Raw genomic sequence first — 27,240 nt, forward strand, 5'->3', positions numbered from 1 at the left:
TGGAGTTTCCTCATGGGTCACTCCTATTCTGTTGAGGAGTTCCTTGAAAAAGTAAGCTGATTCCTATTGTATTGTTGATTGTGTTTACTTGAACTAATGGACTGACTTTTTTTCTTGGGTTTCTAACATCTGCATCTACATCCATACTCCGCAAGCCACCTGACTTTGTGTGGCGGAGGGTACCTTGAGTACCTCTATCAGTTCTCCCTTCTATTCCAGTCTCGTATTGTTCGTGGAAAGGAGGATTGTCGGTATGCCTCTGTTATTATGTGTATGTTGTAATTTCATGTAATGACATGTTCCATGACTTTGGAGATTTGCTCCTATGGAACGTGATGTGTAAATAAATAAATAAATAAATAAAATCGACAAACTGTAGATTTTATTTCTTCTCCCTGAACTTTAATTCACGAACTAAATTTTTCCTTGGTTTCTTTTACTGCTTGCTCAATGTTCAGGTATAAAAACATGGGGATAGGCTACAACTTGATCACACTTACTTCTCAACTACTGTCTTCCTTTCATATCCTTTAACGTTTAGAACACCAAAATGGTTTCTGAACAAGTTGCAAATAAGTTTTGTTCCCTGTGTTTTTTCTCTGCTACCTTCAAAATTTCAAAGAGTGTGTTCCAGTCAGCATTGTCAAAAGCTCACCATACATCTAAATGCCCTATAAACAGGGGCTAGCCTTTCTTACCTGCTGAGTTAAGTTGTGAGGTCAGTATTTCTTCATGTGTTCCTACATTTCTCCAGAAACCAAAATTAATGTTGCCAAAGTTGGCTTCTGTCAGTCACTTCATTTGTGTGTAAATCATTCATGACAGTATTTTGCAATAACGACTTCTTAAACTGATGGTTCAGGATATTCACACGTCAGCTCCTGCTTTCTTTGGACCTGGAATAATCACATTCTTATTAAATTCTGAGAATATTTTGTTTATTTCATATATGTTACATGCTAAATAGTTTTTTCCTCATGAATGAATGAATGAATGAATAAATAAAAACACTGAGCTTATACTTTAAGAGAAGTGTGTGATCTTGAGTCATGTTTTAATTTGGTGCATGCCATTAGTGTATTCTCCTCATCCTCTTAAAGAAAAGCACTTTATACAATAATTCATATGAGAGGTTCCTAATGTTGTGAATTTAGCATGTGCATGTACTGCATGTTGAACAATAGTAATGAATCTCTTACATTATTTCTTTGTTACAGATGTTCAGCAATCCCGAATATGATCCTGTGGGAGTTAAGATGGAGGAGGTAAGCTACTGCTATGTCTTAAGGTCTTTTAAGTCTTTCTTTTCTCGGGATATATCTCTTGTCTAGTTTCTGTGTGCACTTAGTGGAACCTCAAATTCCAGAGGAGGAGGGTGTAGTATTCACAAGGAAAAACACATTCAGCTTTAGGTGCTGCATTTTTTATACAGCAGGTGGATACTTGGGGAAACACAAAATTCATACTGCTAATCCATTGTTAGTTGTGAGGCATGGGAATGTCAAATAGATTACAGATGAAAGGGTAGTTTTATTGTACATAATTTCTGCAGGGAAATAGGGCTCCTTGCTTTTTGGAACCATAAACCCAAGTTCTGAACTTATGTACTCACCATTGTAGTTTGTATTGGAAAATGTTCAGACGTCTTTGAAACGAAAGAAAGTCTCAACTCCCCTACTTGGCAGATTAGAGGACAACATGACTGAGAAGTAAATGTACTTCTTCATCTCTGATTTCACACAAATTTATGATACATGCAGGGCTTGGCCAGAAATGAGAATGACAGAAGTGGGAACTCCAGATGCCCAAGGATGTAGAAGGAATAGTATTTTGGTACAGGTCGGGTAAGGCATGGGCCATTTATATTAGTATAGTTTATAGGGAGTGATTGGCACAGTGAAAAGAATACAAAACAATAATCTGAAGGTTATATGTAAATGAAGGTCAAGGGGGGTGGAAATGAAAGGAAAGGGGAGCGATAATTGCTGTCAGCTACGTTGGGACATTATGCAGAATCGGTGATGACAAGTGAAAGTATGTACCAGACTGTGATTCGAACATGGGATCTCCTACTTACAGGGCAGATGCGATAAACACTGCACCATCTGGGACACAGTGTTACCACAACTGCACGGACTATCTTGGCTCGCCTCACAGCCGATCCACACTCCCATCGAGTGCCACCTATCCTCAGCCCCTGTCCATTTCCTCCATATTTACTCATCTGAGATTCCCACAGGAGGTAGGACATACTTGTGCATCCACATTGAAGTAGCTGGATTCATTGCCTAGCTAGGCCTATAAAATTATATGAAAGTGTGGTGTCTGCTCTTTTGGACATGGACAGGAGCTGTGGGTAGGTGGTGCTCGATGGGATGGTGGATCAGCTGAGGGGCAAGCCAAGATAGTCCATGCAGTTATGTCCTGGATGGTGCAGTGGTTATTGAACCTGCCTAGTAAGCATGAGATCCAGGTACACATGTTCACCCCGTAATGTCCCAATGCAGCCGATAGCTGTGATCGATTCCCTTTCCTTCCCTTTATTCCCTCTCCACCTTTAATTTACATATGATTTATAAGAGGTGCAGATTCTGTGTGATGTCTGTTGTTTCGGACATGTCAAAAATGGTAGACAACCAACATTCATGTAGTCTGAAGGTTGTTAGGTCAAGCCCTATGTGGATGATTCTTTTAATCTTCTAACAATATTGTGAAAGTTGCTACTCACCATATAGCAGAGATGCTGAGTCACAGATAGGAACAACAAAAAGCCTGTCACAAATATAGCTTTCATCCAGTAAGGCCTTTCTCAGAATTAAATGACAATCATACACATATATACTTGTGCAAATGCAACTCGCACACACATGACTGCAGTGTCAGGCAACTGAGGCCACACTGTGAGTAGCAGCACCAGTGCATGATGGGAATGGTGACTAGGTGGGGGTGAGGAGGAGGTTGGTGCGGGGATGGGGAGAAATAGTGGGGTAGGGGTGGTGGAGGTAGAGGGTGACATCCTGTTGGGGAGCACACAGGATTGAGGTGGAAAGAGGGTAGGGCAGCCATGTGCAGTTGGGAGGTTAGACGAAGGGCAGTTGAGAGATGGGGAGGGGAATGCAGAAAAGAGGAAATGTAAAATGATGGTGTGATAGAGAAATGAGGGTCGTGTAATGCTGGAATGGGATCAGAGAATGGACTGGATGGGAGAGGACAATGACTTACTAAGGTTGAGGCCAGGATGTTATGGGAACATAGGAGATATTACAGGGAAAGTTCCCACCTGCGCAATTCAGAAAAACTGGCACAGGCTGTGAAGCAGTCATTGAAATAAAGTATGTCCTGTTTGGCAGCATGCTCAGGAACAGGGTGGCCCATTTGTTTGTTGGCCACAGTTTATTCGGTGGTCATTCATGTGGACAGACAGCTTGCTGGTTGTCATGCCCGCATAGAATACAAGACAGTGGTTGCACCTTAGCTTGTAGACTGCTTGACTTGTTTCACAGGTAGCCCTGCCTTTGATGGGATAGGTGATATTTGTGACTGGATTGGAGGTAGGTGGTGGTGGGAGGATGCATAGGACAGGTCTTACATCTATGTCTATTACAGGGGTATGAGCCATGAGGTTAAGGGGTTAGAAGAAGGGGTTGTGTAGGGATGGATGAGTAAATTGTGTAGGTTTGGCGGATGGTGGAATACCACGGGGATGGATGAATATATTCTGTAGGTTTGGTGGATGGCAGAATACCCATGGTATTCTGGCCAAATTTCTCTTAAACAGTGGGAAGTAAGAAGGTGCTTAAAACATCAGTGTACGCCTGGTCTGCGATAGTACCATGCAAAACAACATGGGCTTCAAGCCCCCTCCATGAAATACACGACCACGGCATATCACCACTGCCTCCGAATTTTACTGTTGGCACTACACGTTCTATCAGATTATGTTCACTGGGTATTCACCATACCCACACCCTGCCATCAGATTGCCACATTGTGTACTGTGATTTGTTACTCCAGAAAATGTTTTTCCACTGTTCAGTCATTGAATGTTTACACTCCTTACATCAAGCGAGGCATTGTTTGGTATTTACTGGTGTGATGTGTGGCTTATGAGCAGCCGCTTGACCATGCAATCCAAGTTTTCTCACCTCCTGCCTAATTATCACAGTACTTACAGTGGATCCTGATGCAGTTTGGTACTCCTGTGTGATTATATGGATAGGTGTCTGCCTATTATACATTACAAATCTCTTCTTCTATTGGAGGTATCTGTCAGTCAACAGATGATGTTGGCCTGTACACTTTTGTGCTGTAAGTGTCCCTTCACATTTCCACTTCACTATCACATTGGAAACAGTGGCACTAGGGATGTTTAGGAGTTTTGAATCTTGTGTACAGACGTATGACACAAGTGACACCCAATCGTATGGCCATGTTCAAAGTCTGTGAGTTCTGCAGAGTGCCCCATTCTGCTCTCTGATGATGTATAATGTTTACTGAAGTTGCTGATATGGAGACCGTGGCAGTAGATGGCACCACAATCCACCTAATATGAAAAATGTATGTTTTTGGGGATGTCTCTATACTTTTGATCAGATAGTGTGCTGCCTTACCCTCTTTCCACCTCAGTGCTGTATGCTACCCAACAGCACATCACTGTCTGCCACCACTATGCTACTATCCCTCTCCCTCACTACCCCAGCCTCCTCCTTACCACCCACCCAGCTGCCGCTCACTTCATGATGCACAGATGCTGCTGCTTGCAGTGTGGCCTCAGTTGGCTGAGACTCCAGTCATGTGTGTAGGAGTTATGTTGGTACAAGTGTGTATGTGTGTGTTTGTTGTCTATAATTTTGATAAAGGCCTCACTGGTTGAAAGCTATATTTGTGACAGTCTTTTTGTTTCTCCTATATGCGACTCAGCATCTCTGCTATATGATGCACAGCAACTGCTCTTTTCACCATATTGTTCCATTCTGTCCTGGATTTTCCATTGTTTGATCTTTTAATCTTTTTATTTTCAATTTTTATATTACACTGCAAATAAACTGAAATAATGTCCAGTGTATTAGTGTACTGTATTTATTAATATTTCATAAAAGACAAGAAAAAGAGAGGCAGAGGAAAATTTGAGATTGCAAATAAATTTACAAGAACGGATTGTACTTAGTGTCCACAAGGACTTCGTATATAACTTTGGATTGTAATTAAAGTGTACAGAACTTATTCAGTTCCATTGTGACCAATTTCTACAGGAAGAGAACAGAAATCAGACCTTGTACAATGTCTGAAATGAAGAGTTTCATCGACCTTCTTATATACACTTCAGTATTCAAATTGATTAACTAAGACATATGTTCTCTCTTTTGTATTGAGGGGACTGTCCATGCTATTTTCCGTATCACTATATCTTCAGCATTATTTGCTGTAATTCTCACCTGCTTGAGATTTGACAACCCTGATGACATGGAGTTACGTAAGGTTTCTGATCCAGCAGCTGCTATAACAAACATTCTACATAAATTCAACGAAAATTTGCAGCGATCCTATATTTTTGGGGTTAATGCTACAGTTGATGAAATGCTAATCGGTTTCAGAGGACACTGTAAATTCAAAATGTATATTCCATCTAAACCGGCGAAGTATGGCCTGAAGCTTCAATGCCTAGCTGACTCCAGGACTAACTACATCTTCAACACCTATCTCTACTGTGGAAAAGGTACTGATGGAGTAGGACCTTCCCCAGATGAGAAGAAATATGCCATTATCACTCAGGCTGTCCTCAGATTGTGCAAGCCAATAGCACATGCTAACCGAAACAACACTGCTGATAACCGGTATGTGTCAATCGAACTTGCAGATGTGCTACAGAAAAATGATTTGACCACAGTGGGAACAATGCAGAAGAACCGAAAGGAAATTCCTGCATCTTTCTTGCCTTCCTGTAGGCGTGAAGTTGGAACAACGCTGTATGGATTTACCAAACACATCACGCTCATTTTGCATGTACCTAAGAAAGGAAGAGCAGTAATTCTTATATCAATAATGCATCACTCCATAGAAGATGACGTGGAAAGTAAAAAAAAAACCTTTAATAATAGCCCACTATAACAACACAAAGGGTGCTGTTGATACTGTAGACGAAAAGTGTGTCAAATATTGTTAAAGTTGCCGCACACAACGTGGGACCATGGCCATGGTTTTCCATATTCTTGACATGAGTGTTGTCAGTGCATATATTGTTCATCAGTCATTCAAGGAAAGAACTGTGCTTACCAGGATGAACTTCATGAAAGCCCTAGCGAAAGAACTAATCAAACATTTACTGCATGAAAGGATAGTGAATAAATGCCTCCCATGAGAATTGAGGTTTTCTATCGTTAGAGTTCTAGGAACTGAAGTACATCTCCATGAAGAGCTGGAAAAGGAGGACAAACTACCTAGGGATGGAAGGAAGCCATGTCGCATTTGTCCACCAAAAAAGAAGAGAAAGACATGTTACTTGTGTCGCAAGTGCAAGGTCCCAATTTGTTTGGAATGCTCTTGTAAGGTGTGTCCGCAGTGCATGTAAGGTGGTGTGTAATGTGGCCGCTTTCAGTAGTGCAGATTTTTTCTGTTTCATTTGCTGTCAAGAATACTCATTAAATTTAACACCGGTGGTAATTGATCAAAATTAACCTGCAACAACCAAGTTTCAAGTAAAGAACTACACTTAGATATTTGGATATTTGTCCATTACTGTAAATTTCAATGAGAATTTAGAGTGCAATATGAATAAGTCTTTTTCACAGCACCGAAACAATATTTTGTTCATAATTTACCATTTATGTATAATTGAAGAATAAGTATGTAGCACTAAATTCAAAAAGTAGCACTAGATTGGTGATTTTTACTTATTTTTCCCACCTTCTGAATGCAGTCCACGGGACTGCATGACTGTAGTTGCGTGAGAAGTACTCAAGACTGTGATTAGGGGTTAAGAGCATCTGCTCCAGGGCGAAAGGTACTCTAGTGAATACCAGAAGGACCCTGAGGTATGCACTGGTTGTGCAGTACGGTGGTTAGACTTAGAATCTCCTATGGAGCCATAGTGTCGTGGGAGAAGGTAGAACAGCAGGTTGCAGCTAAGAAGCTTCCTAAGGTGCAGAGACTGGACTGCTTCGCTATAACAGGCAGAATTAGTAGCACGCCAACTGCTGGGATTGAAGCCATGCTGGACATGCCTCCATTACACCTTTGGGTGTGAGTTTAATCTCTTGGCTATTAAAGCCCAGGATTACAGAGCTTCTTTCAAAACACGGCTTTGGCATCATTAACTTGCCATGTTTTTGCTTATCGACCTTGGACCAGTATTCTATGTGCTGTCTTCTAAGCCAGTTCTGTAGTTCTAGTTTGATCATAGCCTTGGTGATTGTCAGGACAGGTTCTGGTCCAATGAATGGAGTCTCTGCCCCCAATGTGTCAGCTTGTTCATTGCCACCGATCCCTGAGTGGCCAAGGATCAACATTGGTTTTACCCAATCGCTTCCCCCTAGCTCCACCAGAGCCCTGTGACATTCTGCAATAATTTTAGATCTTGTTACAGGAGATGCTAATGATTTAAGGTCTGTCTGGCTGTCTGAATAGATGTAGATGCTACGATCCTTCTAGCACCTATGTATTTTTTCCTCCACACACACACACACACACACACACACACACACACACACACACACACACACACACACACACCCTGATTGCAGTAATTTCAGCTTGGAATACCGAGGCCAGTTGTCCTAGAGAGATGATGCCCTCCAGTCTTCACTGAATTCCATATACCACGGCCCCAGCACCTTGGTCTGATTTCGACCAATCAGTGAACCAGACAATGTCCCCAGTATGGTGTCAAACTGTTTTTTCTTACTGTTCCCAACTTCAAATTATTATATTGTAAAGCTTGTTGAAGCAGTTGGGAGTTATTGTATAGTCGGCCGGCAGTTCCCCAGCCATTCCTATATTTGCCTCACTCACTATATTAGTGTGTGGGTCTGGGTATCTCAATGAGATCCAGTTTTTACCAGTTTTGAGTCTGTATGCACCAGCTGCTTCCCAAAGGTTTAGTGGAGGCATGTCCAGCATGGCTTCCACCCTAGTGGTTGGTGTGCTACTAATTCTGCCTCTTGTGATGAAGCAGGACAGGCTCAGCACCTTAGCAAGCTTCTTAGCTGCAACCTGCTGTTCTACCTTCTTCCAGGACACCACGGCCTTATAGGAGATCCTAAGTCTAACCACTGTGCTGTATATCCAGTGCATACCTCAGGGTCTTAGGCCATAGTTTTTTGCCAAAAGTCCTTCTGGTACTCACTAGAGTACCTTTCGCCCTGGAGCAGATGCTCTTAATGTGAGGGGTCCATATTAGTTCCTCATCTAAGGGTACCCCCTAGATTTTTCACTATCCCCTTCACAGATTGAGTTTCATCGAAAAGCTTTAGATTCCAACTTCAGTGTTGGATATGCTTCTTCATGATTGATACCACAACAGTCTTCATAGGATTAACCCTTAGGTTCTATTTAATGCACTGGTCTTGCACAATGTCCAGTGCACCTTGTGCCATATTCCTAACTGTGTCAGTAAATTTGCCAAGTATTACTATGACAAGGTCATCTGTGTATCCTTCACAAAATCATTGCCTGGAATCTAGTTTCTCAATGAGTTTGTTCACCACTAGATTCCACAATGAAGTGGGCAAAACTCCTCCTTGTGGAGAATCTCTAGTGGTGTTAATTACCATCTTTTCATTCATCACGGTGGCTTCTACCCTCCTCCTACTAAGCATGGCCTTAGTCCACCTACATATAGTGGTCACTAGGTCATGCATCTTTGCTGCCCTAATCATGGAATCAACGGTTGTCTTACAAAAAGTTCCCTCAATGTCCAGGAAGATGGAGTGGGCTCTTTCTTGAAAGCAAAGGACTTTCTCCACCCTCACAACAAATTGACAGAAAGCTTTCTCTGGTGATTTACCTGGTTGATGTGTGTGTTGGTTTGAATATAGATAAGCCATAGTTAGCCTCCTCTCCCCAACATGTACATTAACCAGACTGATTGATCTCATATCCTTGGGCCTGTTATGATCAGTATTCCCTGGCTTTAGAATAAAGACAACTGTCACTGCCCTCCAGGCGTTGCGAATGACTCCCGCTGCTAGGCTAACCCTGAATAACCTGCACAGCGCTCTTACAAGATTCTCTCCTGCTTCTTTCAAGAGAGCTGGAAAGATTCCATCGGGGCCAGGTGACTGGACCAGTTACAATGTTCCCACTGCCCATTGGATTTTACTGAAATCAACACACGCCTTGGCCAGTCGCAGTCCTCTCTTTGAGTGGCTAAGAACCATTGTCTTTCAGGGGTTGCATTCTGGCCTATGTTATCTGCCAGAGCATATTTAGGAAAATGAGTTTTGAGGAGCAGTTCCAGTGTCTCACATGCTGTTTTTGTATTTTCCCCATCCTCCTTCCTCAACGTACCTTCTGGATTAGTTGGTACCCTAGTGAGGAGTTTGTGAAGCCTGGCTTGAGTTAAGCACCTCCCCGTGCTTGTCACTTTGAAACCTTATGAAATATTCTAAGATAAATATTACATTAAATATTGGTGGAAACATAATAAACTGCCATCATGAAACTGTTAAAATAAGTAAACACAAAGGAATATTTGTATACAAACAAATGCGTCTTATCAGGTTAGATCATAATTTCCTGCTTATTTACATGGTGCTTTATGCTACTATGTAGCACATACAAAGTTTGAATTCAACCAATTGAACTGAACATATCTTGTTCACACTGCATAATAGTTAATTTTCCAAAAACGTGCGAACACATACTGACCAAGGATAAAGGTAAGGGTGTAGTGTAAAATATACTGTCTTTTGGTGTATGGAATTGTGGAGTATATTTAGCTCTCGTCAAATTAATTGAGTAGTTTTAGTCAAATTTTAGATACCCTGGATACAGTTGAGTTCCAGATAATCTGTACAGTTTGATGTGTGGTTTGTGCTTGTGGCAGTTTTGGCTTAACAGTAGTAAAATTCAGCATTATTGTAATCAGTGTGTATAAAAATTAATTAATGAAAAACTTTACAGTGCTATATTTAACTCCTGAAGTTCAGATGCACAGTTTGATATAATACCGTTGAATTCAGTTTTAGTGTTTTTCTATATAATACTTGTGAATAATGTTCTATAGCTGGAAAGTGACAAATTAGCAGTTGGCTATGCATCTGATTTTTTGAGAGATCAGTCAGCAGAGTTAGAATATTTGATATGTTGAATCCTTTGCTTATTGCTGTTCCTCATTTACTTTGGCTGCATTCATCTTTTGTTTGTCAATGGGTTGATGAGTATGTTTAAATGTGTGACAAATTCTACTTGCCATCATAGCATTGACCTTCGAAATGTCCTAAACTTCCTCAAAGATACTATTGCAAAAGTTGTATGAATGGGAATTTAAATACTGCCTCACAGTTGTCGGCTTTCTCTCTCAGGAAAGTATTCCCAATGGATAGCCGGTTAATGGTATTTCTCTTGGCTTGGGAGGAACATAGTTCACCAGAGAAAAATATTAAATGTATATTTATTTATTTATTATTTATTGTTCCGTGGGACCAAATTAAGGAGAAGTCTCCATGGTCATGGAACGAGTCAATACATGAAATTATAACACGATATTAGAAACAGATAAAATGAAATATAAAAAAACATATTCAGGTGACAAGTCGTAAATTTAAAGAAAGAAAATCAACAATGTGACACTGGAATTTGTTTAATTTTTTAGCTCTTCCAGGAGCTCCTCAACAGAATAGAAGGAGTGAGCCATGAGGAAACTCTTCAGTATAGACTTAAAAGTGTTTGGGGTACTGCTAAGGTTTTTGAGTTCTTGTGGTAGATTATTGAAAATGGATGCAGCAGAATACTGCACTCCTTTCTGCACAAGAGTCAAGGAAGTGCATTCCACATGCAGATTGGATTTCTGCCTAGTATTAACTGAGTGAAAGCTGCTAACTCTTGGGAATAGGATAATATTGCTAACAACAAACGATATTAAAGAAAATATATACTGTGAGGGCAATATCAGAATTCCCAGACTATTGAATAGGGGTCGACAAGAGGTTCTCGAACTTACACCACATATAGCTCGAACAGCCCATTTTTGAGCCAAAAATACCCTTTTCGAATCAGAAGAACTACCCCAAAAAATAATACCATACGACATAAGCGTATGGAAATATGCAAAGTAGACTACTTTTCGTGTTGAAGTGTCACTTATTTCAGATACTGTTCTAATGGTAAATAAAGCAGCATTTAGTTTCTGAACAAGATCCTGAACATGGGCTTTCCACAACAGCTTACTATCTATCCGAACTCCTAGGAACTTGAACTGTTCTGTCTCGCTTATAATATGCCCAGTCTGTCTGATCAAAATATCGGTTCTTGTTGAATTGTGTGTTAGAAACTGAAAACTGAGTCTTACTGTGATTTAGCATCAAATTATTTTCCACAAGCCACGAACTTATTTCATGAACTACGTTATTTGATACTGTTTCAATATTACACACAAGATCCTTCACTATCAAGCTGGTGTCATCAGCAAACAGAAGTATTTTTGGATCACCTGTAATACTAGAAGGCATATCATTTATATAAATAAGAAACAGCAGTGGCCCCAGCACCGACCCTTGGGGAATGCCCCACTTAACAGTGCCCCATTGGGACGGAACATCACTACCACTTTCAATATTGCGGAGAATTACCTTCTGCTTTCTGTTCTTAAGGTAAGAGGCAAACCAATTGTAAGCTACTCCCCTTACTCCATAATGGTCCAACTTCTGCAGTAACATTTTGTGGTCAACACAGTCAAAAGCCTTCATTAAATCAAAGAAAACACCTAGCGTTCGCAACCTTTTATTTAATTCGTCCAAAACCTCACAGAGAAAAGAGAATATAGCATTTTCAGTTGTTAAACCATTTCTAAAACCAAACTGAACATTTGACAGCAAATTATGTGACTTTAAATGCTCCAGTAACCTTGCATATACAACCTTCTCGATAACTTTAGCAAACACCGATGGCCGGTCGCGGTGGTCTCGCGGTTCTAGGTGCGCAGTCCGGAACTGTGCGACTGCTACGGTCGCAGGTTCGAATCCTGCCTCGGGCATGGATGTGTGTGGTGTCCTTAGGTTAGTTAGGTTTAAGTAGTTCTAAGTTCTAGGGGACTAATGACCACAGCAGTTGAGTCCCATAGTGCTCAGAGCCATTTGAACCATCATAAACACCGATGGCATAGAAATAGGTCTATAATTGTCAACATTATCCCTGTCTCCCTTTTTATAAAGTGGCTTCACTACCGAGTACTTTAATCGGTCAGGAAACCGACCACTCCTAAAGGAAAAGTTACATATACGGCTAAGTACTGGGCTAACATACAAAGAACAATACTTCGGTATTCTGCTAGATTCCCCATCATATCCATGAGAGTTCTTGGTCTTTAGTGATTTAATTATTAACTCAATCTCCCTCTTGTCAGTATCATGGAGGAGCATATCAGGTAACAGTCTCGGAACACTTTTTTCTAAGAGCGCTATATGATTCCATGTTGGGACTAGGTTTCTATTTAGTTCACCTGCTATATTCAGAAAGTGATTGTTAAATACTGTACATATATGCGACTTATCAGTAACACGGACATTCCCACATATCTGTTCGTGTTTCAATGTTAAATGACAAATGTTCAGTGACAATCAATCCTGTACATTTGATGATACTCACATTAATATCTCACTCGTAGTATTTGAAAATTTGAATGCAAGATAAATTTTAAGTTACCTTAATTATTTGTTCAAATTAATTTCCAGTGGTACTTACAGAGACTTGATACCGTATATTACAGATTATAAAACTCATTTCTTTGTTCAAAAAAGTGCCTTCAAAGTTGAGGTGTGTTATACTCGAATTTAATATAACAAGTCCAGTGTTGGCGTCAAAATTCCTGGTTGCCTTAAAATTTGCCACATATTCAATGCTGCAGGAAATCTATTTCTATCTAGCAACATAGGATTCAATTGCACCAATGCAACGAACATGAGCTATTGGGATTCACAAGCTTGCTAACAGTGTCTCCCTCATGCCCCACAATCACAAACCAAGAGCACTGTCTAGCCTGTGACGTGTCATTGCAGTCTACAGTGCCAGCAAACTTGAATTGAAAGTGATTTGTGTTATTGGTAACAGAAGAATATTTTCTTTAGTAGCTAGCTTCACAGTGGAAAAAATAAAAGGTACTCATATGATGCAGGCTATAAATAGAAAGTAAAAGCATATGCAGAACAATGTGGAAACACAGCAGCTGAGCAGCATTCCAGTCCTCCAGCAACAGAAAAAAAATTTGCTATTGGCAGGCTAGTAAAGAAGAACAGAAAAACATAAGGAAGGCCAAATGTGCAAATAGGGGACTGAATACAAAATGGCGAAAACTAGAAGATGCTGTACTGAAATGGATTCAAGCACACCATCCAAATGGTGTTCGAATTGCTACAAAAAGTCTCGAATACATGCTTTTAAGCTAGTGCTACAGTGGAACTTAACAGATACTAAGGTTGAAAATGTTTGGTGCTACAGGTTTATAAAGTGTCATGGAAATAGCATGTGAACCAAGACCAAAACATCTCATAAAATTCCACAAGAGTATGACAATAGTATTACCTTTCCATCACATTATTATACAACATAGAAAGAAAACCAGTATGGAACTAAGTTAAATAGTGCATAAAGACTTGATTGCCAAGTAACAAAATTGTTGCCATGAAAAGTGCTAAAACAGTAACTATTAAAACACTACACCGTTGTTCTTTCGTGTTGTGTTGATGGCACTAAACTTAATCCAGTGATCATTTTCAAGTGCTAAAAAATGTCAAAACATTGTGGAATACTGGCAGGTGTTGTTCATGTATGTGACAAGGGTTGGATGGATGAGGCTGGTATGAAATTGTGGATTAACAAAGCAAAGGAAAGTCACTTCGTTGAAGATGAGTTCTCTTCTTGTGCTAGATCACTTCAGTAGTCATTTGTAAAATTCTGTGATAGAGAAATGGAGACAATTAAATACAGAGCTTGCTGTTATTGCAGGAGGACTTACTTCACAATTGCAACTTCTTGAAAAATACATTACACTGAAAAGCCAAATAAGCTGGTACACCTGTGTAATATGATGTAGATCCCCAGTGAGCATGCAAAAGTCCTGCAACACAACATGGCATGTACTCAGCTAATGTTTGAAGTACTGAAGGGGAAGAATTGACACCAAGAATCTTGCAGGGCTGACCATAAATCAGAAAGAGTATGAGGGACTGGAGATCTTTTCTGAAGAGCATGTCATGAGACATCCCAGTTTTGCTCAGTAATGTTAATGCCAGGGGAATTTGGTGGCCAGCAGAAGTGTTTCTCAGAAGAGTGTTCATGGAGCCACTCTGTAGCAATTCTACTGGTATTGCCCAAGTCTGTCAGATTGCACAATGGACATGAATGAATGGCTGCAGGTGATCAGACAGGATACTTATGTACGTGTGACCTGTCAGTCATATCAAAATGTATCAGGTGTCCCATATCACTCCAGCACATGCGCTACACCATTACAGAGCCTCCACCACCTTGAACAGTTCCCTGCTGAAGTATTGTCCATAGATTCACGAGGCTATCTCCATACCTTTACACATCCATCTGCTCAATACAATTTGAAATGACCCATCTGACAAGGTAACATGTTTCCAGTCTCAACAGTCCAATGCTGGTGTTGACAGGCCAAATTGAGGTGTAATGCTTTGTGTCGTGCAGTAATCAAGGGTGCACGGTGGGCCTTCGGCTCCAAAAGCCCATATCAGTGATGTTTTGTTGAATGGTTTGCACGCTGATACTTTTTGTTGGCCCAGTATTCAAACCTGCAGCAATTTGTGCAAGGATTGCACATCCATCATGTTGAATGATTCTCTTTATTTATTGGTGGTCCCATTCTTGCAGTATCCTTCTCTGGCCACAGCAATGTCAGAAATTTTATATTTTAATGGATTCCTGATATTCACTGAACACTCATGAAATCGCCATACGGGAGTATCTCCACTTCATTGTTATCTCAGAAATGCTGTCCCATCGCTCATGCACTGCCTATAACGTCACATTCAGACTCAATTAAATCTTAATTACCTGTCATTGTTGAAGCAGTAACTGATGAAACAGCTGTGCCAGACACTTCTTGTTTTATATAGGCATTGCAGTCTGCAGTGTCATATCCTGCTTGTTGACATACCTCTATCTTTGAATACGCATGTGTATACCAGTTTCCATGGCATTTCAGTGCATTTAAATTGTAAATGGAAGAGGATTGGAACAAATGGGTGATGGATTAAGCCCAACATGAATTCATGACAAAGGGAGTTCTAAAATGATCTACAAACAAACAAGTGTGTCAGTCAGTAAAGCAGTTGCGATGTAGGGTGAGAGAAAATATCATCGTTAAATCTTTTAGTAGGTCGACATAAATAATGCTCATAATGGTAGTGAAGACCATCTTATATATAGAGGACAATGATGCTGAGGAAAGTTGAGATAATGAATGTCAGTGATCTTACAAGGTCATTTTGGTTTTATAAACTAAGAAATTTTTTGGCTGACTTTGCAATCTAATAAAAAAGGGGTAAAAATGTACTTTCCTTAAAAATTGATTGAAAATTAAGGTGCACCTTACAGTCTGTAAAATATGGTAGTTGTTTTCTTCGAATACATTTTGATTTGATCTGATGAGCTCACATCAATGTACTTAAGAATTGTTGCTGCTGTCCAGATGGTCACCAGATTGCATATAGTGATCTGCAGAACAAAACAGTATTTGTACTCTGCCACTGTTCTTTACTATCTCCTTCTTTCGTCTCACCGTGGGTCTTAATACAGTCCTATTACAGTAGCACTCAAAAATGTTTTATAGAAGGCATTAGTTACAATAACATAAACATAAGTGTGTAATACAAAAAACTGCCATTGGGTAATTGAAGGATATGAAATTGTAATCTATTTATTACAATTCTGCTTATCTATTTGCATGAGATATGAGACAATTGTCAGAGCATGTGTTACCATAAGTGCTGATGTGATAAGAAATACCACTCCATCCATGGTAAGAAGATCGCAGCACTGCATTGATACCAATGGTCATCACTTCGAACACCTTCTGTAAATGGATGTTCAAGCCACCTTTTTGACCTTCATTGACCTTCAAAGACATTAGTGTTAAACATCGTCGGATTCATCTCCATAGCTGCTATCAGAAAATAAGTATCAGACTGTAGCATCCCATTTAAAAAGCAAAGTTGACCTTTATATCTCTGAAGCAACAATCAACCAATTTCATACTGTGGCCCCTGTTGTACCATGCAACTTTTGTCTCACAAACCTCTCAACTCCTATCATACTTTAAGAGTTACTCTTGGTGGCAATAGTTAGTGACTCACCCTGTATACTCCACACCATCAGAAAAAAATGTTAAATTTGTTTTTGTCACTCCATAAAACCTTAAATCCGTCTTTGGCATTCCAAGTTCAGGGTTTCCTTGGAAAGTTTATCCTGTCCCTAGTTTTTGAATTTATGAGCTGGTTTATTTCATTTATCATGTAAATCGCCTGTTACTAAGTGACTTTTTATGGTAGACGTGTGTGGGCTCAGTCAATTATGTTGCTTCAGATCATCCCTGATTTGTTGAGGTGTTTCTCTTGGAGCTACAGCTGATTGCCTACAAATCATTCTGTCCTTAGCACAAACCATTTCAGATGAGAATAGCTCGAGGTTGTACCAAGACCTTATCATCTGAAATACGTAGAAATACGCCATTATCAGCCAACGTGCTACTTAGACTATATTACACTTCCAAATACGGCATGTTCTTTCGCTGCACTCATTGTATTACATATTCTTTTCATTTATTTTTCTTTGATATGTGCATATTATAAATTATATTCTCATCAACTAGGTAGTAACAAATTATATGGAACCACTTTAAGAGCAGTTCTAGACACTTCAGTCTGGAACCTCACGACTCCTACAGTCGCAGGTTCAAATCCTGCCTTGGGCATGGATGTGTGTGACGTCCTTAGGTTGGTTAGGTTTAAGTAGTTCTAGGGGACTGATGACCTCGGATGTTAAGTTCCATAGTGCTCAGAGCCATTTGAACCATTTTAACAATTGTTAAGCATTGCATTCGCTGTAACCTAAGAGAAAATTTTATATATTATTTTCTTCATATTATTTTTTTAAAAAGCATAGCAGCTTTATACCTATAAGATTGTAACAATGAGAAGTCTTTGCTGTTAGATTCAGAAGCGTCTGACCCACCTTAAATTTCTAGGTGGTGGGTTACTCTGTACTGTTAATGAAATAAAATAAATCAATAAATCAATGTCTTTCATCCTCGCTCTTCATCAAGGATGATCGGACGTAGCTTATTGGTTACTGTTACATGCTGTTCATGCCATTGACTTTGCACACTTGTTAGTTGTTGCAATATGCCATACTCTGTAGCAGTGCTAGACTGTTACCTCCCAGTCTTGAAGACATGCCAAACAGTTTGTTTCACATCAAGCAAGTGTTCCATTTTGTAATACTTCTAGTTCTCTACAAATAAACAATCACTGATTAAATACCTGAGTTATTGTGGTTAATGAATAACATACCATCAAGGCAAGTTACATACTTTTGAGCTAAAAGAATATATACTTACATTGTTGTATGATTTTGCTCATTTACTAGATATGTAACAACAGCAGCATGAAGTGCTTGATGGAGTGAAACACAAATGCATTGCTCTTCTGTGACTGCATGCAAGCAGTACTGACAGCATAACAACGCAACTGAAAAATACTTCTGAGCACTGCTGTAGCCTAACAAAACACTCCAAATACTGTTATCTGCATATTTGCAGAGACTTTTTGACCTCCTTGCTGTAGTTCATTTGCAGTACATACAGCACCACTATGCTGTACTGCGAAGGTATTACAAATGAGAAACAAATTTTTTTGTTCTGCTCAGTTACAGGCCAGCTAAGGTTTAACATTTCTTTATGCTACTCCTTCATCTGTACACGTATTTCTCTCCACTCACCTGATGTCTAGTTTCTATCTTGTCTTTTTGGAACTATTTTGCTGTGGAGAATTTATCAACTCAATTCTGTTTCTGTATTTGGTTCAGTTTTCAATTTCTTGCGTATTTATACAAGTGTCTTGTAGGTCTTTGTGCACTTCTGTCAGCCAATGAGTGTTTTCAGTATGCTAAGACTCATTACCCTTCTTTGCCAAATTCTGGCCCCAGATATTTTCCTACATATTTATATATACTTGTCTATTGTTTCTGAATTTAAATGTTTGTACTGGTGTTCTGTTTCCTAATATCTTTTCTTTTTTCATAATTTTCACTATTATTTGTTAAATCTGAAATCAGTGTTTATGATACAGATGTGTATTCTGGCCAAATGACTGCCTTCCGAGTCAGAGGTTCTGCAATTTTGGAGAATGAATATTTACTATGAACATCTTCTGTTTACTGTAATGCAAAGTCCATCTTTCATAGTCTTCCTCTTGTGGCTCCATTTTCTCCACCATTTGGCCATATGACTTATCATAGATCCTTAAATTTGTCTTCCCCTGATACTCTCATACTCAGTATTTGAGTGGGATTTTGCAGTATTGCTGTTCCCCCATTACTGCTTCTTATCAGAGGAGATAAGTAGTCATGCTTTTCCTACTATTTTTCTTTCTCTCTGTTTTGTACCTTCTCTACGCTATCAGTATTGCTAAATTATCTACAAAAGTATAACAGAAAATTTTGACATCCATTTTCTAACCAAGTAGTATTCAACTTGTGGTATTATGTTCTGACAAGTGCTCCATCTGTTCACTGTTCATTTTTCTATTATGGTCTGAAAGAAGAATGGAGTTAGTCCATTGCCTTGGCTAAAGTCTATTCTTATATCAAATGAGGCTGAAGTTCTTTTAAAAGGACTCATGTTGTATTCTGCATGTCAGATTTTTTAGTATTTTGAATAAAAGCAGTCGTGCTTTATAGTCATAAACCTTCTAAAATTTTACAAATGTATTCCAATAGTATTTTGCCACTTTAGTCCTTCATCAATCTGCCCATCACAGGACCTTCCTGTCCTAAGCCATCCCTGATATATCTTGTATTTTAGAATTTCTGCTGTAGTTTTCTCCTTGAACTTTTCATGTAATTTCTTTGAATCTTCTGTGAACATGATTATCAGTTATTCTAGGCCAGGAACCACTTTTATTAATCAGTGGTAATGGTCAATTTCAACAGGTATCTATGTCTGACTATGAAATTTATCAAGTTCTTGGAATTGTGCTTTGTTATTGGCACATAAGCTATGTGATATTATCAAATCATATTAGTGTTGATTGCATATCTTTTTATTGATTTATATATATATATATATATATGTGTGTGTGTGTGTGTGTGTGTGTGTGTGTGTGTGTGTGTGTGTGTGTGTGTGTGTGTGTGTGTGTGTGGTGGGATGCTTATCTGCCAACAATTTAGCTAACTGTCTTTTTCTTACCGTTTGTCCTTTTTTCTTACATCCACAGTCAGGCAGACATTTATAAATGAAAACATTTTCTCCCTGGACTGTTATGGTATATATTTATTCAAAATTAATTTGGCGGCTGTATGATTCTCAAGTGGTAAGTCAGTGTATGTCTGAAACCTTTATAATTCCTTTTGAGGTAGTATTTTCCTTGTGTTAACCGTGTTTGCAAATTCCATAGTCATTACAAGACTGGAGTCTTCATAATCTGTATGTCCAGACAATGTTAGTACTTAATGTACTAATTTCTGTCAGTCATATCATACTGCACATCTTTATATCCACTCCCCAATGACTAGGCATCATGACATGTAATAACTTCGACATAGTTCATAGTAAGCTGTCACCTGAGAATGGCATAAGTCAAAATTCCAGTTGTGAATACATTTAATTAATAGCAGTTTAGGCAGAAAGTGTTGTCATCTCCATTCTGTATCAATCTGAGGATAAAAATTTAATAAAAACTTACGTTTTCCTCTGGAACTTCAACAGATGCTTCTCAACATAGTTCTCAGGACTGTTTTGCTTTCTGCATTGTTCTTGTTAACATGATTTATTGTGCATCAATTATTGTGTACCTCTCATCTAAATATTGGATTACTGCAGGGAGTGAGTCTTTCTGGAGGTAATGGAAAAATTTGGTACTGATTGCAACATAGATTTGACGTTTATGAATGCAGAGCCTAGTTCTGGGATAGTTTCGCGAATTTCTTCCCTGTGTTCTATGTAAAAATCTACAGTTCTCTGAATGTGGTATTTCTTCATCTGTGAATGTGCTGTTTTGTAATACCAATTTTGTTATATATTTATAGTGTCTGAAAGTATTTTGAGTTTGCCAATATTTATTAATGTTTGTATATTTAATGGTCCAGCTCTGTATGTAGTTCTGGGTGTGAACTTAAGGTTGGGTTTAGAAGTCGCTCCTCACCTCTGCAAGTTCATCTGGGCTGCCCAGAGCACAAAGGCCCAAATGTGTCATTTATGATAATCAATTCTTCTGTCAGTGAATGGCAGTTTTCATAATAAAAAAAACGTGAATGAAAATTTTACACAAGACGGAAGTGCATGACAGGTTAAAAATGTGAAGTGTCTAGTAGGAAGTATGGCTACAACCAAATTACTAGCTTGTGTAGTTATTTACAGTACTGAAGACAAATTGAGAAAATGGAAAGTGAATTCTGACTAATATTCTGTTTCATTAACTGCAACAGTTTATCATGTCCTCTTTAATGATATTTTCAAGCTTCACTTACAGCATTTGGTGGACTAATCACATGTTGGTAGGTGTTAATATAAATCTATTTATTTACTGTCCCATCAGTTGTAAATCACTGACCATTTCTTGAAATGTTTCAGGTGGAAGCCTCAACAAGATATGCATCTGATAGTGCAAGGTAAGTTTTCATAATTCTCTGCAGAACTTTTTGAGAAATATTAATTTTTATTTATTGTGAGAGTACTTCAGAAATAAAATACACTACTTTAATTATTTAGAATTACCAATAAGCACCAACATTACAAGGCAGTATGGTCAGTAATGCTGTTCTGTGCAACAACCATTATGTGACTGTTCCTAAATAAATAGAGCACATGTCTAATATCTGTACAGGAAGACAAATGTTCAGGTTGTATATCAGCAGCTGTGTTGTGCTTAATCCAGAACATCACTTGAAAATCACTGACATTCAACAAATTCATCTTGATAGCCACAAGCTAATGTCATACTGCAGTAGAACAAGAAAGGGTGAGTGGCTATAAATCAAAAAATCGGAGCTGATTCCCAGCCTTTCAGATGAATGAATATAGTGTTGGACAACTCTTTCAATGCTGTGCCACAGTGGTGCTCAGGAAACACACAAGCTTGTAGTGGTGACAGTTTACGGGCCATGATCAAGAAGAATTGTGAGTAGCTGGTGCCAGTTTCAGTAAGGTTGTGAAGACTTAACTGGTAAATCCTCATTCTCTTTGTTCCTCCATCATCCTGGTGTGTTCCTGAAGGCTGGCTCTTTCATTAGACACATTACAGGTGACAAGGTAATGCATAATTCCTAGCTCTGGGTCAACAATAGGGTTCACACATACCCTCTGATACAGGCCAGGCCCAGAGAGGGGTGACTGTTACTTTCCCAAATGCCAGTTGGTCCCTCTGTCAGGAGTTCGGGAGGTGTGAACAGTCATTTACAGTGTGTGAATCCCCCTCTGAGGGGGCACCCAATTGGAAGGAGCATGCCATTGCAGATGTTGGCAATCATGGGGATTTTTTGCAGTGGCTCAATCAACGTCTTAGGGTGTGTCTACTAAACATAAACAGAATGAGGCTAAAGATTTCAAGGCCATACCAGCTGTACATCAGTTCCTCATAGTATCACGTACCGGAGGTGGTCAGTCCTTTGCTATGGTTCATGCTTGCATTATTCTAAAAGGTGTTGTTGTAGTTGCAGGCCCTGTGAAATTCTTTTGTCATTTATGTAATACAACTTTGCTTCTGAAGACGTATTGTGATTTTCGGGCCCTACAATTGCTTACAGAATCACTCCTCCAGAGTTATCCTGTTTGTGTTGAGGACCATCGTTCACTGAATTCTTCACATGGTGTTCTTTACATTCTGATGCTAGATAGCCTCACCGAGGGAGAAATCCACACTTCCCTCTAATCATAGCATCACTGTGCCCCATTGAGTAATGAAAAAGATGGATGCAAACTTAAAGCCCACATGCACTCTTTTTCTACCATTTGCTCAAGTAGTGTTTGCCTCAAAGATTAAGGCAGGCTATGAAGTCATCATGGTCCAACCATACATTACAAACAAAATGAGTTCAACATTATAATAAAACACATATCCTGTCAAAACATGGCCAAATGTGTTACTCTTGGCAGAGATGCTCATTAGGGCAGCTGTTTGCCTCCTCTCTGCTGTATCAGTTGTAATCCCATGAATGTCCCATGTGTCTTAATGAGTGAGCCATCCAGGAGATCTGAGTGAAGGACATCAAACTCCACCTTGTCACTCACAGTTGTTTGCTAGTCAAGATCCTTGCATTTTACCATCTGGCATTTACAGTATCATTTTTGCTATGCCATGAATAATGGAGAATATGCCCACCCAGACTTGCAACTTCAAGTTCAGTATTGCAGTAGTGAAATCACTCAGGTCACAGTAGCATCTCCTTCTCCTCCTGCGGCTGCACAACAAGCCATCAAATCCTTGCCCCTGATGACGAAATCGCCTGCTACAGAACTATCAGGCTGGAAGGACAAAAGCAGTACTCCCGCAAATACTTTCTACAGCTAAAAATGTAGTCTTCATCTGCCATCTAGAAAGTTCTATGAAATCAAACAAAAATGAACGGTTTTCTCCTTCCCTGACTTAGAGATCCCCTTCAGTGCTGTTGGCACATATACCCTCACCCAGCTGACCTCCATTTTGCTGGTGCCCACTGCCTACTGATTTTCTGCCATGGAATTCAAAGGCTGACCCAAGGAGAATGACAAAATGTTTGTAGATCTCATGAACAGGATTCTCCAGCCTCTGCCCCTGTAGCAGTGAATTTTTGAAGGCTGGTACTCAGCAACCGCAAGGTGACTAACCTTCATTTGTTCCCTCCTCCCCAATCCCCATTATGACTCTTCTCCAATGGAACATTTGTGGTACTAGATCCAACAAGGAGGAATTACAGCTGCTCTTGGAATTGCAGTGTTCGCTTGTTTTCTGCTTCCAAGAAAAAAATTGTCCTCACAACCCCTTTGACCTCTCATATTTCGTTCTGGGACTCTGTGACCTTTCCCCCGAGGACTGCATTCCACCTGATGGAGCCATGCTGGTCATCCATCTCACTGAACACTCGTTGGGTAGCTGTTGCAGTCTGCTTTTTCCTCCTTCATTTCACCTTTTCTCTTTGTAACATCTACAGCCCTCTGTTATTTGCTGTTACCAAGTCAGACTTACTCCAGCTCATTGGTCAGCTCCTTCACTCCTTTTTGCTACTTGGTGACTTCAGTTCCCACCATCCGCTTTGAGGCTCCTGGAGAACCTGTCCAAGACGTTACCTCTTAGCTGACCTTCTGAATCATCCCTCTTAGCACTGGAGCACCCATGTTTCTTTCAGATTCCATTCACACTTATTACCATTTCGTCCTCTCGTTCTGCACTGTCCAGCTCACCTGTAATCTTGAATGGCCCACTCCCTCTGACACATACTCAAGTGATCACTTTCTGTGTGCTATCCATTTTCAGACTTCTACCCCACCTGAGTGCAAACCCAGTTGGCAGGTTTCTGAGGCCGACTGGAGGCTTTACTCCTCCTTCACGACCTTCACATAGCTGTGATGACCAAGTAAGGAATCTTCTGAACGTTATCCTTCCATTGCAGACTGTTCCATACCATGCACTTCAAGTTTACTGTAGCATGTCCTGGTCCCTGGTGGACTGAGGTGTGCAGGAATGTCATTCGCTTGTGGAGATGTGCTCTCCACATTTTGAACCATCATCCATATACATCTGTTTATATGGTTTGGCTTTGTCGGACACATTTATCTGAGTATCATTGTCTTTGCTATCCCCATTAACCATAGTATGGATTCTCCCACCAGCCATCTCACCTCCCTTTTTGTCAAGGATTTTACGATCTGTTGCAGTTCTACATCAACTTATCTCCTTCAGCAGCGTCTTCAGTGTCGTTCCTATCGTTTTTTCTCGTGAAGCTTGTGCAGTGGCTTTCACTTTCCACTGCCAAAACCTTTTGTTTGAATATTTCTCGGTGAAATGAGTTTCTTACACCATCCTACATCTTGCGCCTTTTGTTCTTCCACTCGCTGAACCTAGAAAATTCCTGGGGCTCATGTCTGATATGAAACTTCCTTGGTCCTCCCATGTATTCTTACTTGGCTCTACATAGTACCTAGTTCCTTAGTGTCTTGCATCTCCTAAGTGCTACTTCCAGGTGAGTTGATGAGACTACCCTGCTCCGTTTTCTTTATCCCATGTCCATTCATAACTAGACTGTTGGTGTTTAGTTTATTCCTCTGCACCTCTGTCCATCATATGGTGTCTTAACACACTCCACTACCACGGAATACGTTTCGCCACTGGTGGCTTTTTCACTAGCCCAGTTGAGTGTCTGTGCAGAAGATGCTGAACTACTAGTCATACTGGCATGATGTCCTCCTCAGTGGATAGGCATGTTGTATCTCTCTCACGTGTGGCCACTCATCCTATTCCCTCATATTTGAAGACTCCCTTGCCTGCCAGTATGGGACATGCCATTCTTCTGTTACATCCCAGAGTTCACTTTTGGCTTTTGCTTTGGCAGCCTAACTTCACGGTACCTGCCACATTCGTGATGGTTGTGAACCCTTCACCTCCTTGGCTTCGTGTAGCAGCCCATGTTCATTGTGGACTTCATTTTCTTCACTTTTATAAGCAGGACCCACTGTAGGAAAAAATGGATAAATAGTATGGACTAACCTGTTATCAAGGTACAAAATTCGTTGCAATATTATGCTCTATGCGAATTGTACTTACTGACAGTATGGCCACCAGTTGATAACTCAAAAATTTTATCAGTATTATACACCATCACTTGACCCTTTGAGAAATGTAGTAGCCATCCTATTGAATATTTGTGACTGAAGTCCGCAATGTGTTTCGTTTTTATCTCTGATTTAAACATATTAACGTTTACATGTACCTCAAATCCCTCAGCAAAACGTTTCAAGTGTACATATGAATTGACAATGTGGCAAGAGCCAGGAGGTATTGCCACAACTTCCCCATTCCCTAGACGCAATTTATTATTAATTCAGTGACGTTAGCTATGCTTTTGTGTGTTTCCAGACCAGTTGATTCTGTACATCACTATTCCCTGCTCATCTATTGGAGGAAAGTAGTTTGCTTTCAATTTAGACCAATTAGCATTAGAGTGTACTTACATTGCAGCCTCAAATGATGTGGAGACTTGCATACTGCTTGTTTTTATGCAATTTTCTGGAAAAATACCATGCAGAAATATCCTCAGAGGTATGAACTGAAGTTATGGTAGTGTCGAACATTGTACAACAGCTGGTTCCTATTGGTAAAATGACAACACAATATTTCATGTGGCCTTAAATCACAAAGCGCTACATACCCTGAACAACATCTAAATTGACAGTTCCACGTTTCTTGGGTTTCCACACTGTCTCAGGCCATGTATCCTACATAAACATGCTGTAAAATATCGCGATTTTAAATTTTCTGACGAGTTTAAGCGGATCTATGTTTTTAATCCTTCTTTCCAGTACCACTGCTGTGGGCTGTTTCTTAAATGTACAACCAAAGTTATTTCCTGTATTGTAAATATAAGCCTTTACCCATAGCGATGGCCTCCATGGTCATATTATGCCTTTTAGCTGCTTGTAATTACTTTTCGCATTTTTGGATGTTCTGTACTGCTTGAAATATATCAGGTCTCCTAGCTAATGAAACCAGTGGCTGACAGCCCAGCAAATGGAGGTATCATAAACAGAATTGGTCCACCAGATCTCTTTGGTATTGGTAGCAACCTATGCCTTTTAACACATCGTTTCCTTCCTTCTTTCTGCCTCTAGGCTCGTTTTGCCGCTGTCACGAATTTTTTAAACATCACATAGGTTTTTCTTCTTGTTTAGTATGCAGTGAGCTGCATTCAGTATTTGCTTGAAGGTTAGTCCAGTACCCAATTTAAGTTCGAGCAAACATCGCCTTATCAACCACATATGCAGACATAGGTTGTCCTACATGAATATCCATCTCTTGACATACCTGCACAACCTCATCAATAAATATTTGGTCTGCAATATGGTGATCTTTGTTTGTAGTGTAGGCGATCATGTGCTCTTTGCGTACATTGTCCAAAGCATCAAAGCCCTTATCACCATAAGCTAGGTGCTATTTCAATTTTGTTCCAACTCCGCAGAAACTGTATCCAGAGATACAAACTTCTGATCGCAGATTCTTGAGAATGCCACCTCCAACTTTGTTGATACGTTTCCTAGCACTCATATCACACTACTGCATGGTTTGAGCTTTGCTTTTCGTATTACATAGCAAAATGCAAGTGTTCACCCAGCTGTAGTGCTTTGATGAGAAACTAAGCCATTTCATCAATGCCCTGTTCCCTCAACATCTTATGACCTGCTGTATGAGGAACATATTGGGTTCGAAGCGTTCCCATAATTCGTTTGTAACATCAATAGGTTTGTTTTTAATTCTGTGGTGAATAATGTGATTATACTTGAAATGATTTGTGGCTGTATGTTCAGGCATTTGCACGTACGTTGAAGATTAAATTGCTTCTACATTCGGTTTCTAATTATCCAGTTCAACCATTTGGCAATAATAGTTTCCAAATGAGAGAATGTTGAATAGTGATTTATCCCACATCGTTCCAATTCTGCTTTGAAATGCCTATTGTAAAATTCACTTCCATCATATGCCTCAAGTCGGTTGGGCAGTCGATTTAGTCCTGTGTGCAACAATTATTCAGAATCCTCTGTGCCTGTGACCGTGTGTGCCTGTGACTGTGAGAATGTAGTTGAAACCATTATTTGATTGTAAG

At 39.8% G+C, this 27,240-nt stretch overlaps 1 protein-coding gene across 2 annotated transcripts in view; it reads left to right on the top strand.

The window, feature by feature from the left end:
• The window catches only part of LOC126213312 (zinc finger protein 492-like), a 139,890-nt gene that overhangs the window by 30,619 nt on the left and 82,031 nt on the right, over positions 1 to 27,240 (top strand). For both annotated transcript variants that reach the window (XM_049940997.1, XM_049940996.1), the window contains exons 6-7: positions 1,218 to 1,265; positions 21,023 to 21,060. In XM_049940997.1, coding sequence (XP_049796954.1) covers positions 1,218 to 1,265; positions 21,023 to 21,060 — 86 coding nt within the window. The remainder of the gene's footprint in view (positions 1 to 1,217; positions 1,266 to 21,022; positions 21,061 to 27,240) is intronic.

The sequence above is a fragment of the Schistocerca nitens genome, chromosome 11 (genome assembly GCF_023898315.1).
Source record: "Schistocerca nitens isolate TAMUIC-IGC-003100 chromosome 11, iqSchNite1.1, whole genome shotgun sequence".
Lineage (NCBI taxonomy): Eukaryota > Metazoa > Arthropoda > Insecta > Orthoptera > Acrididae > Schistocerca > Schistocerca nitens.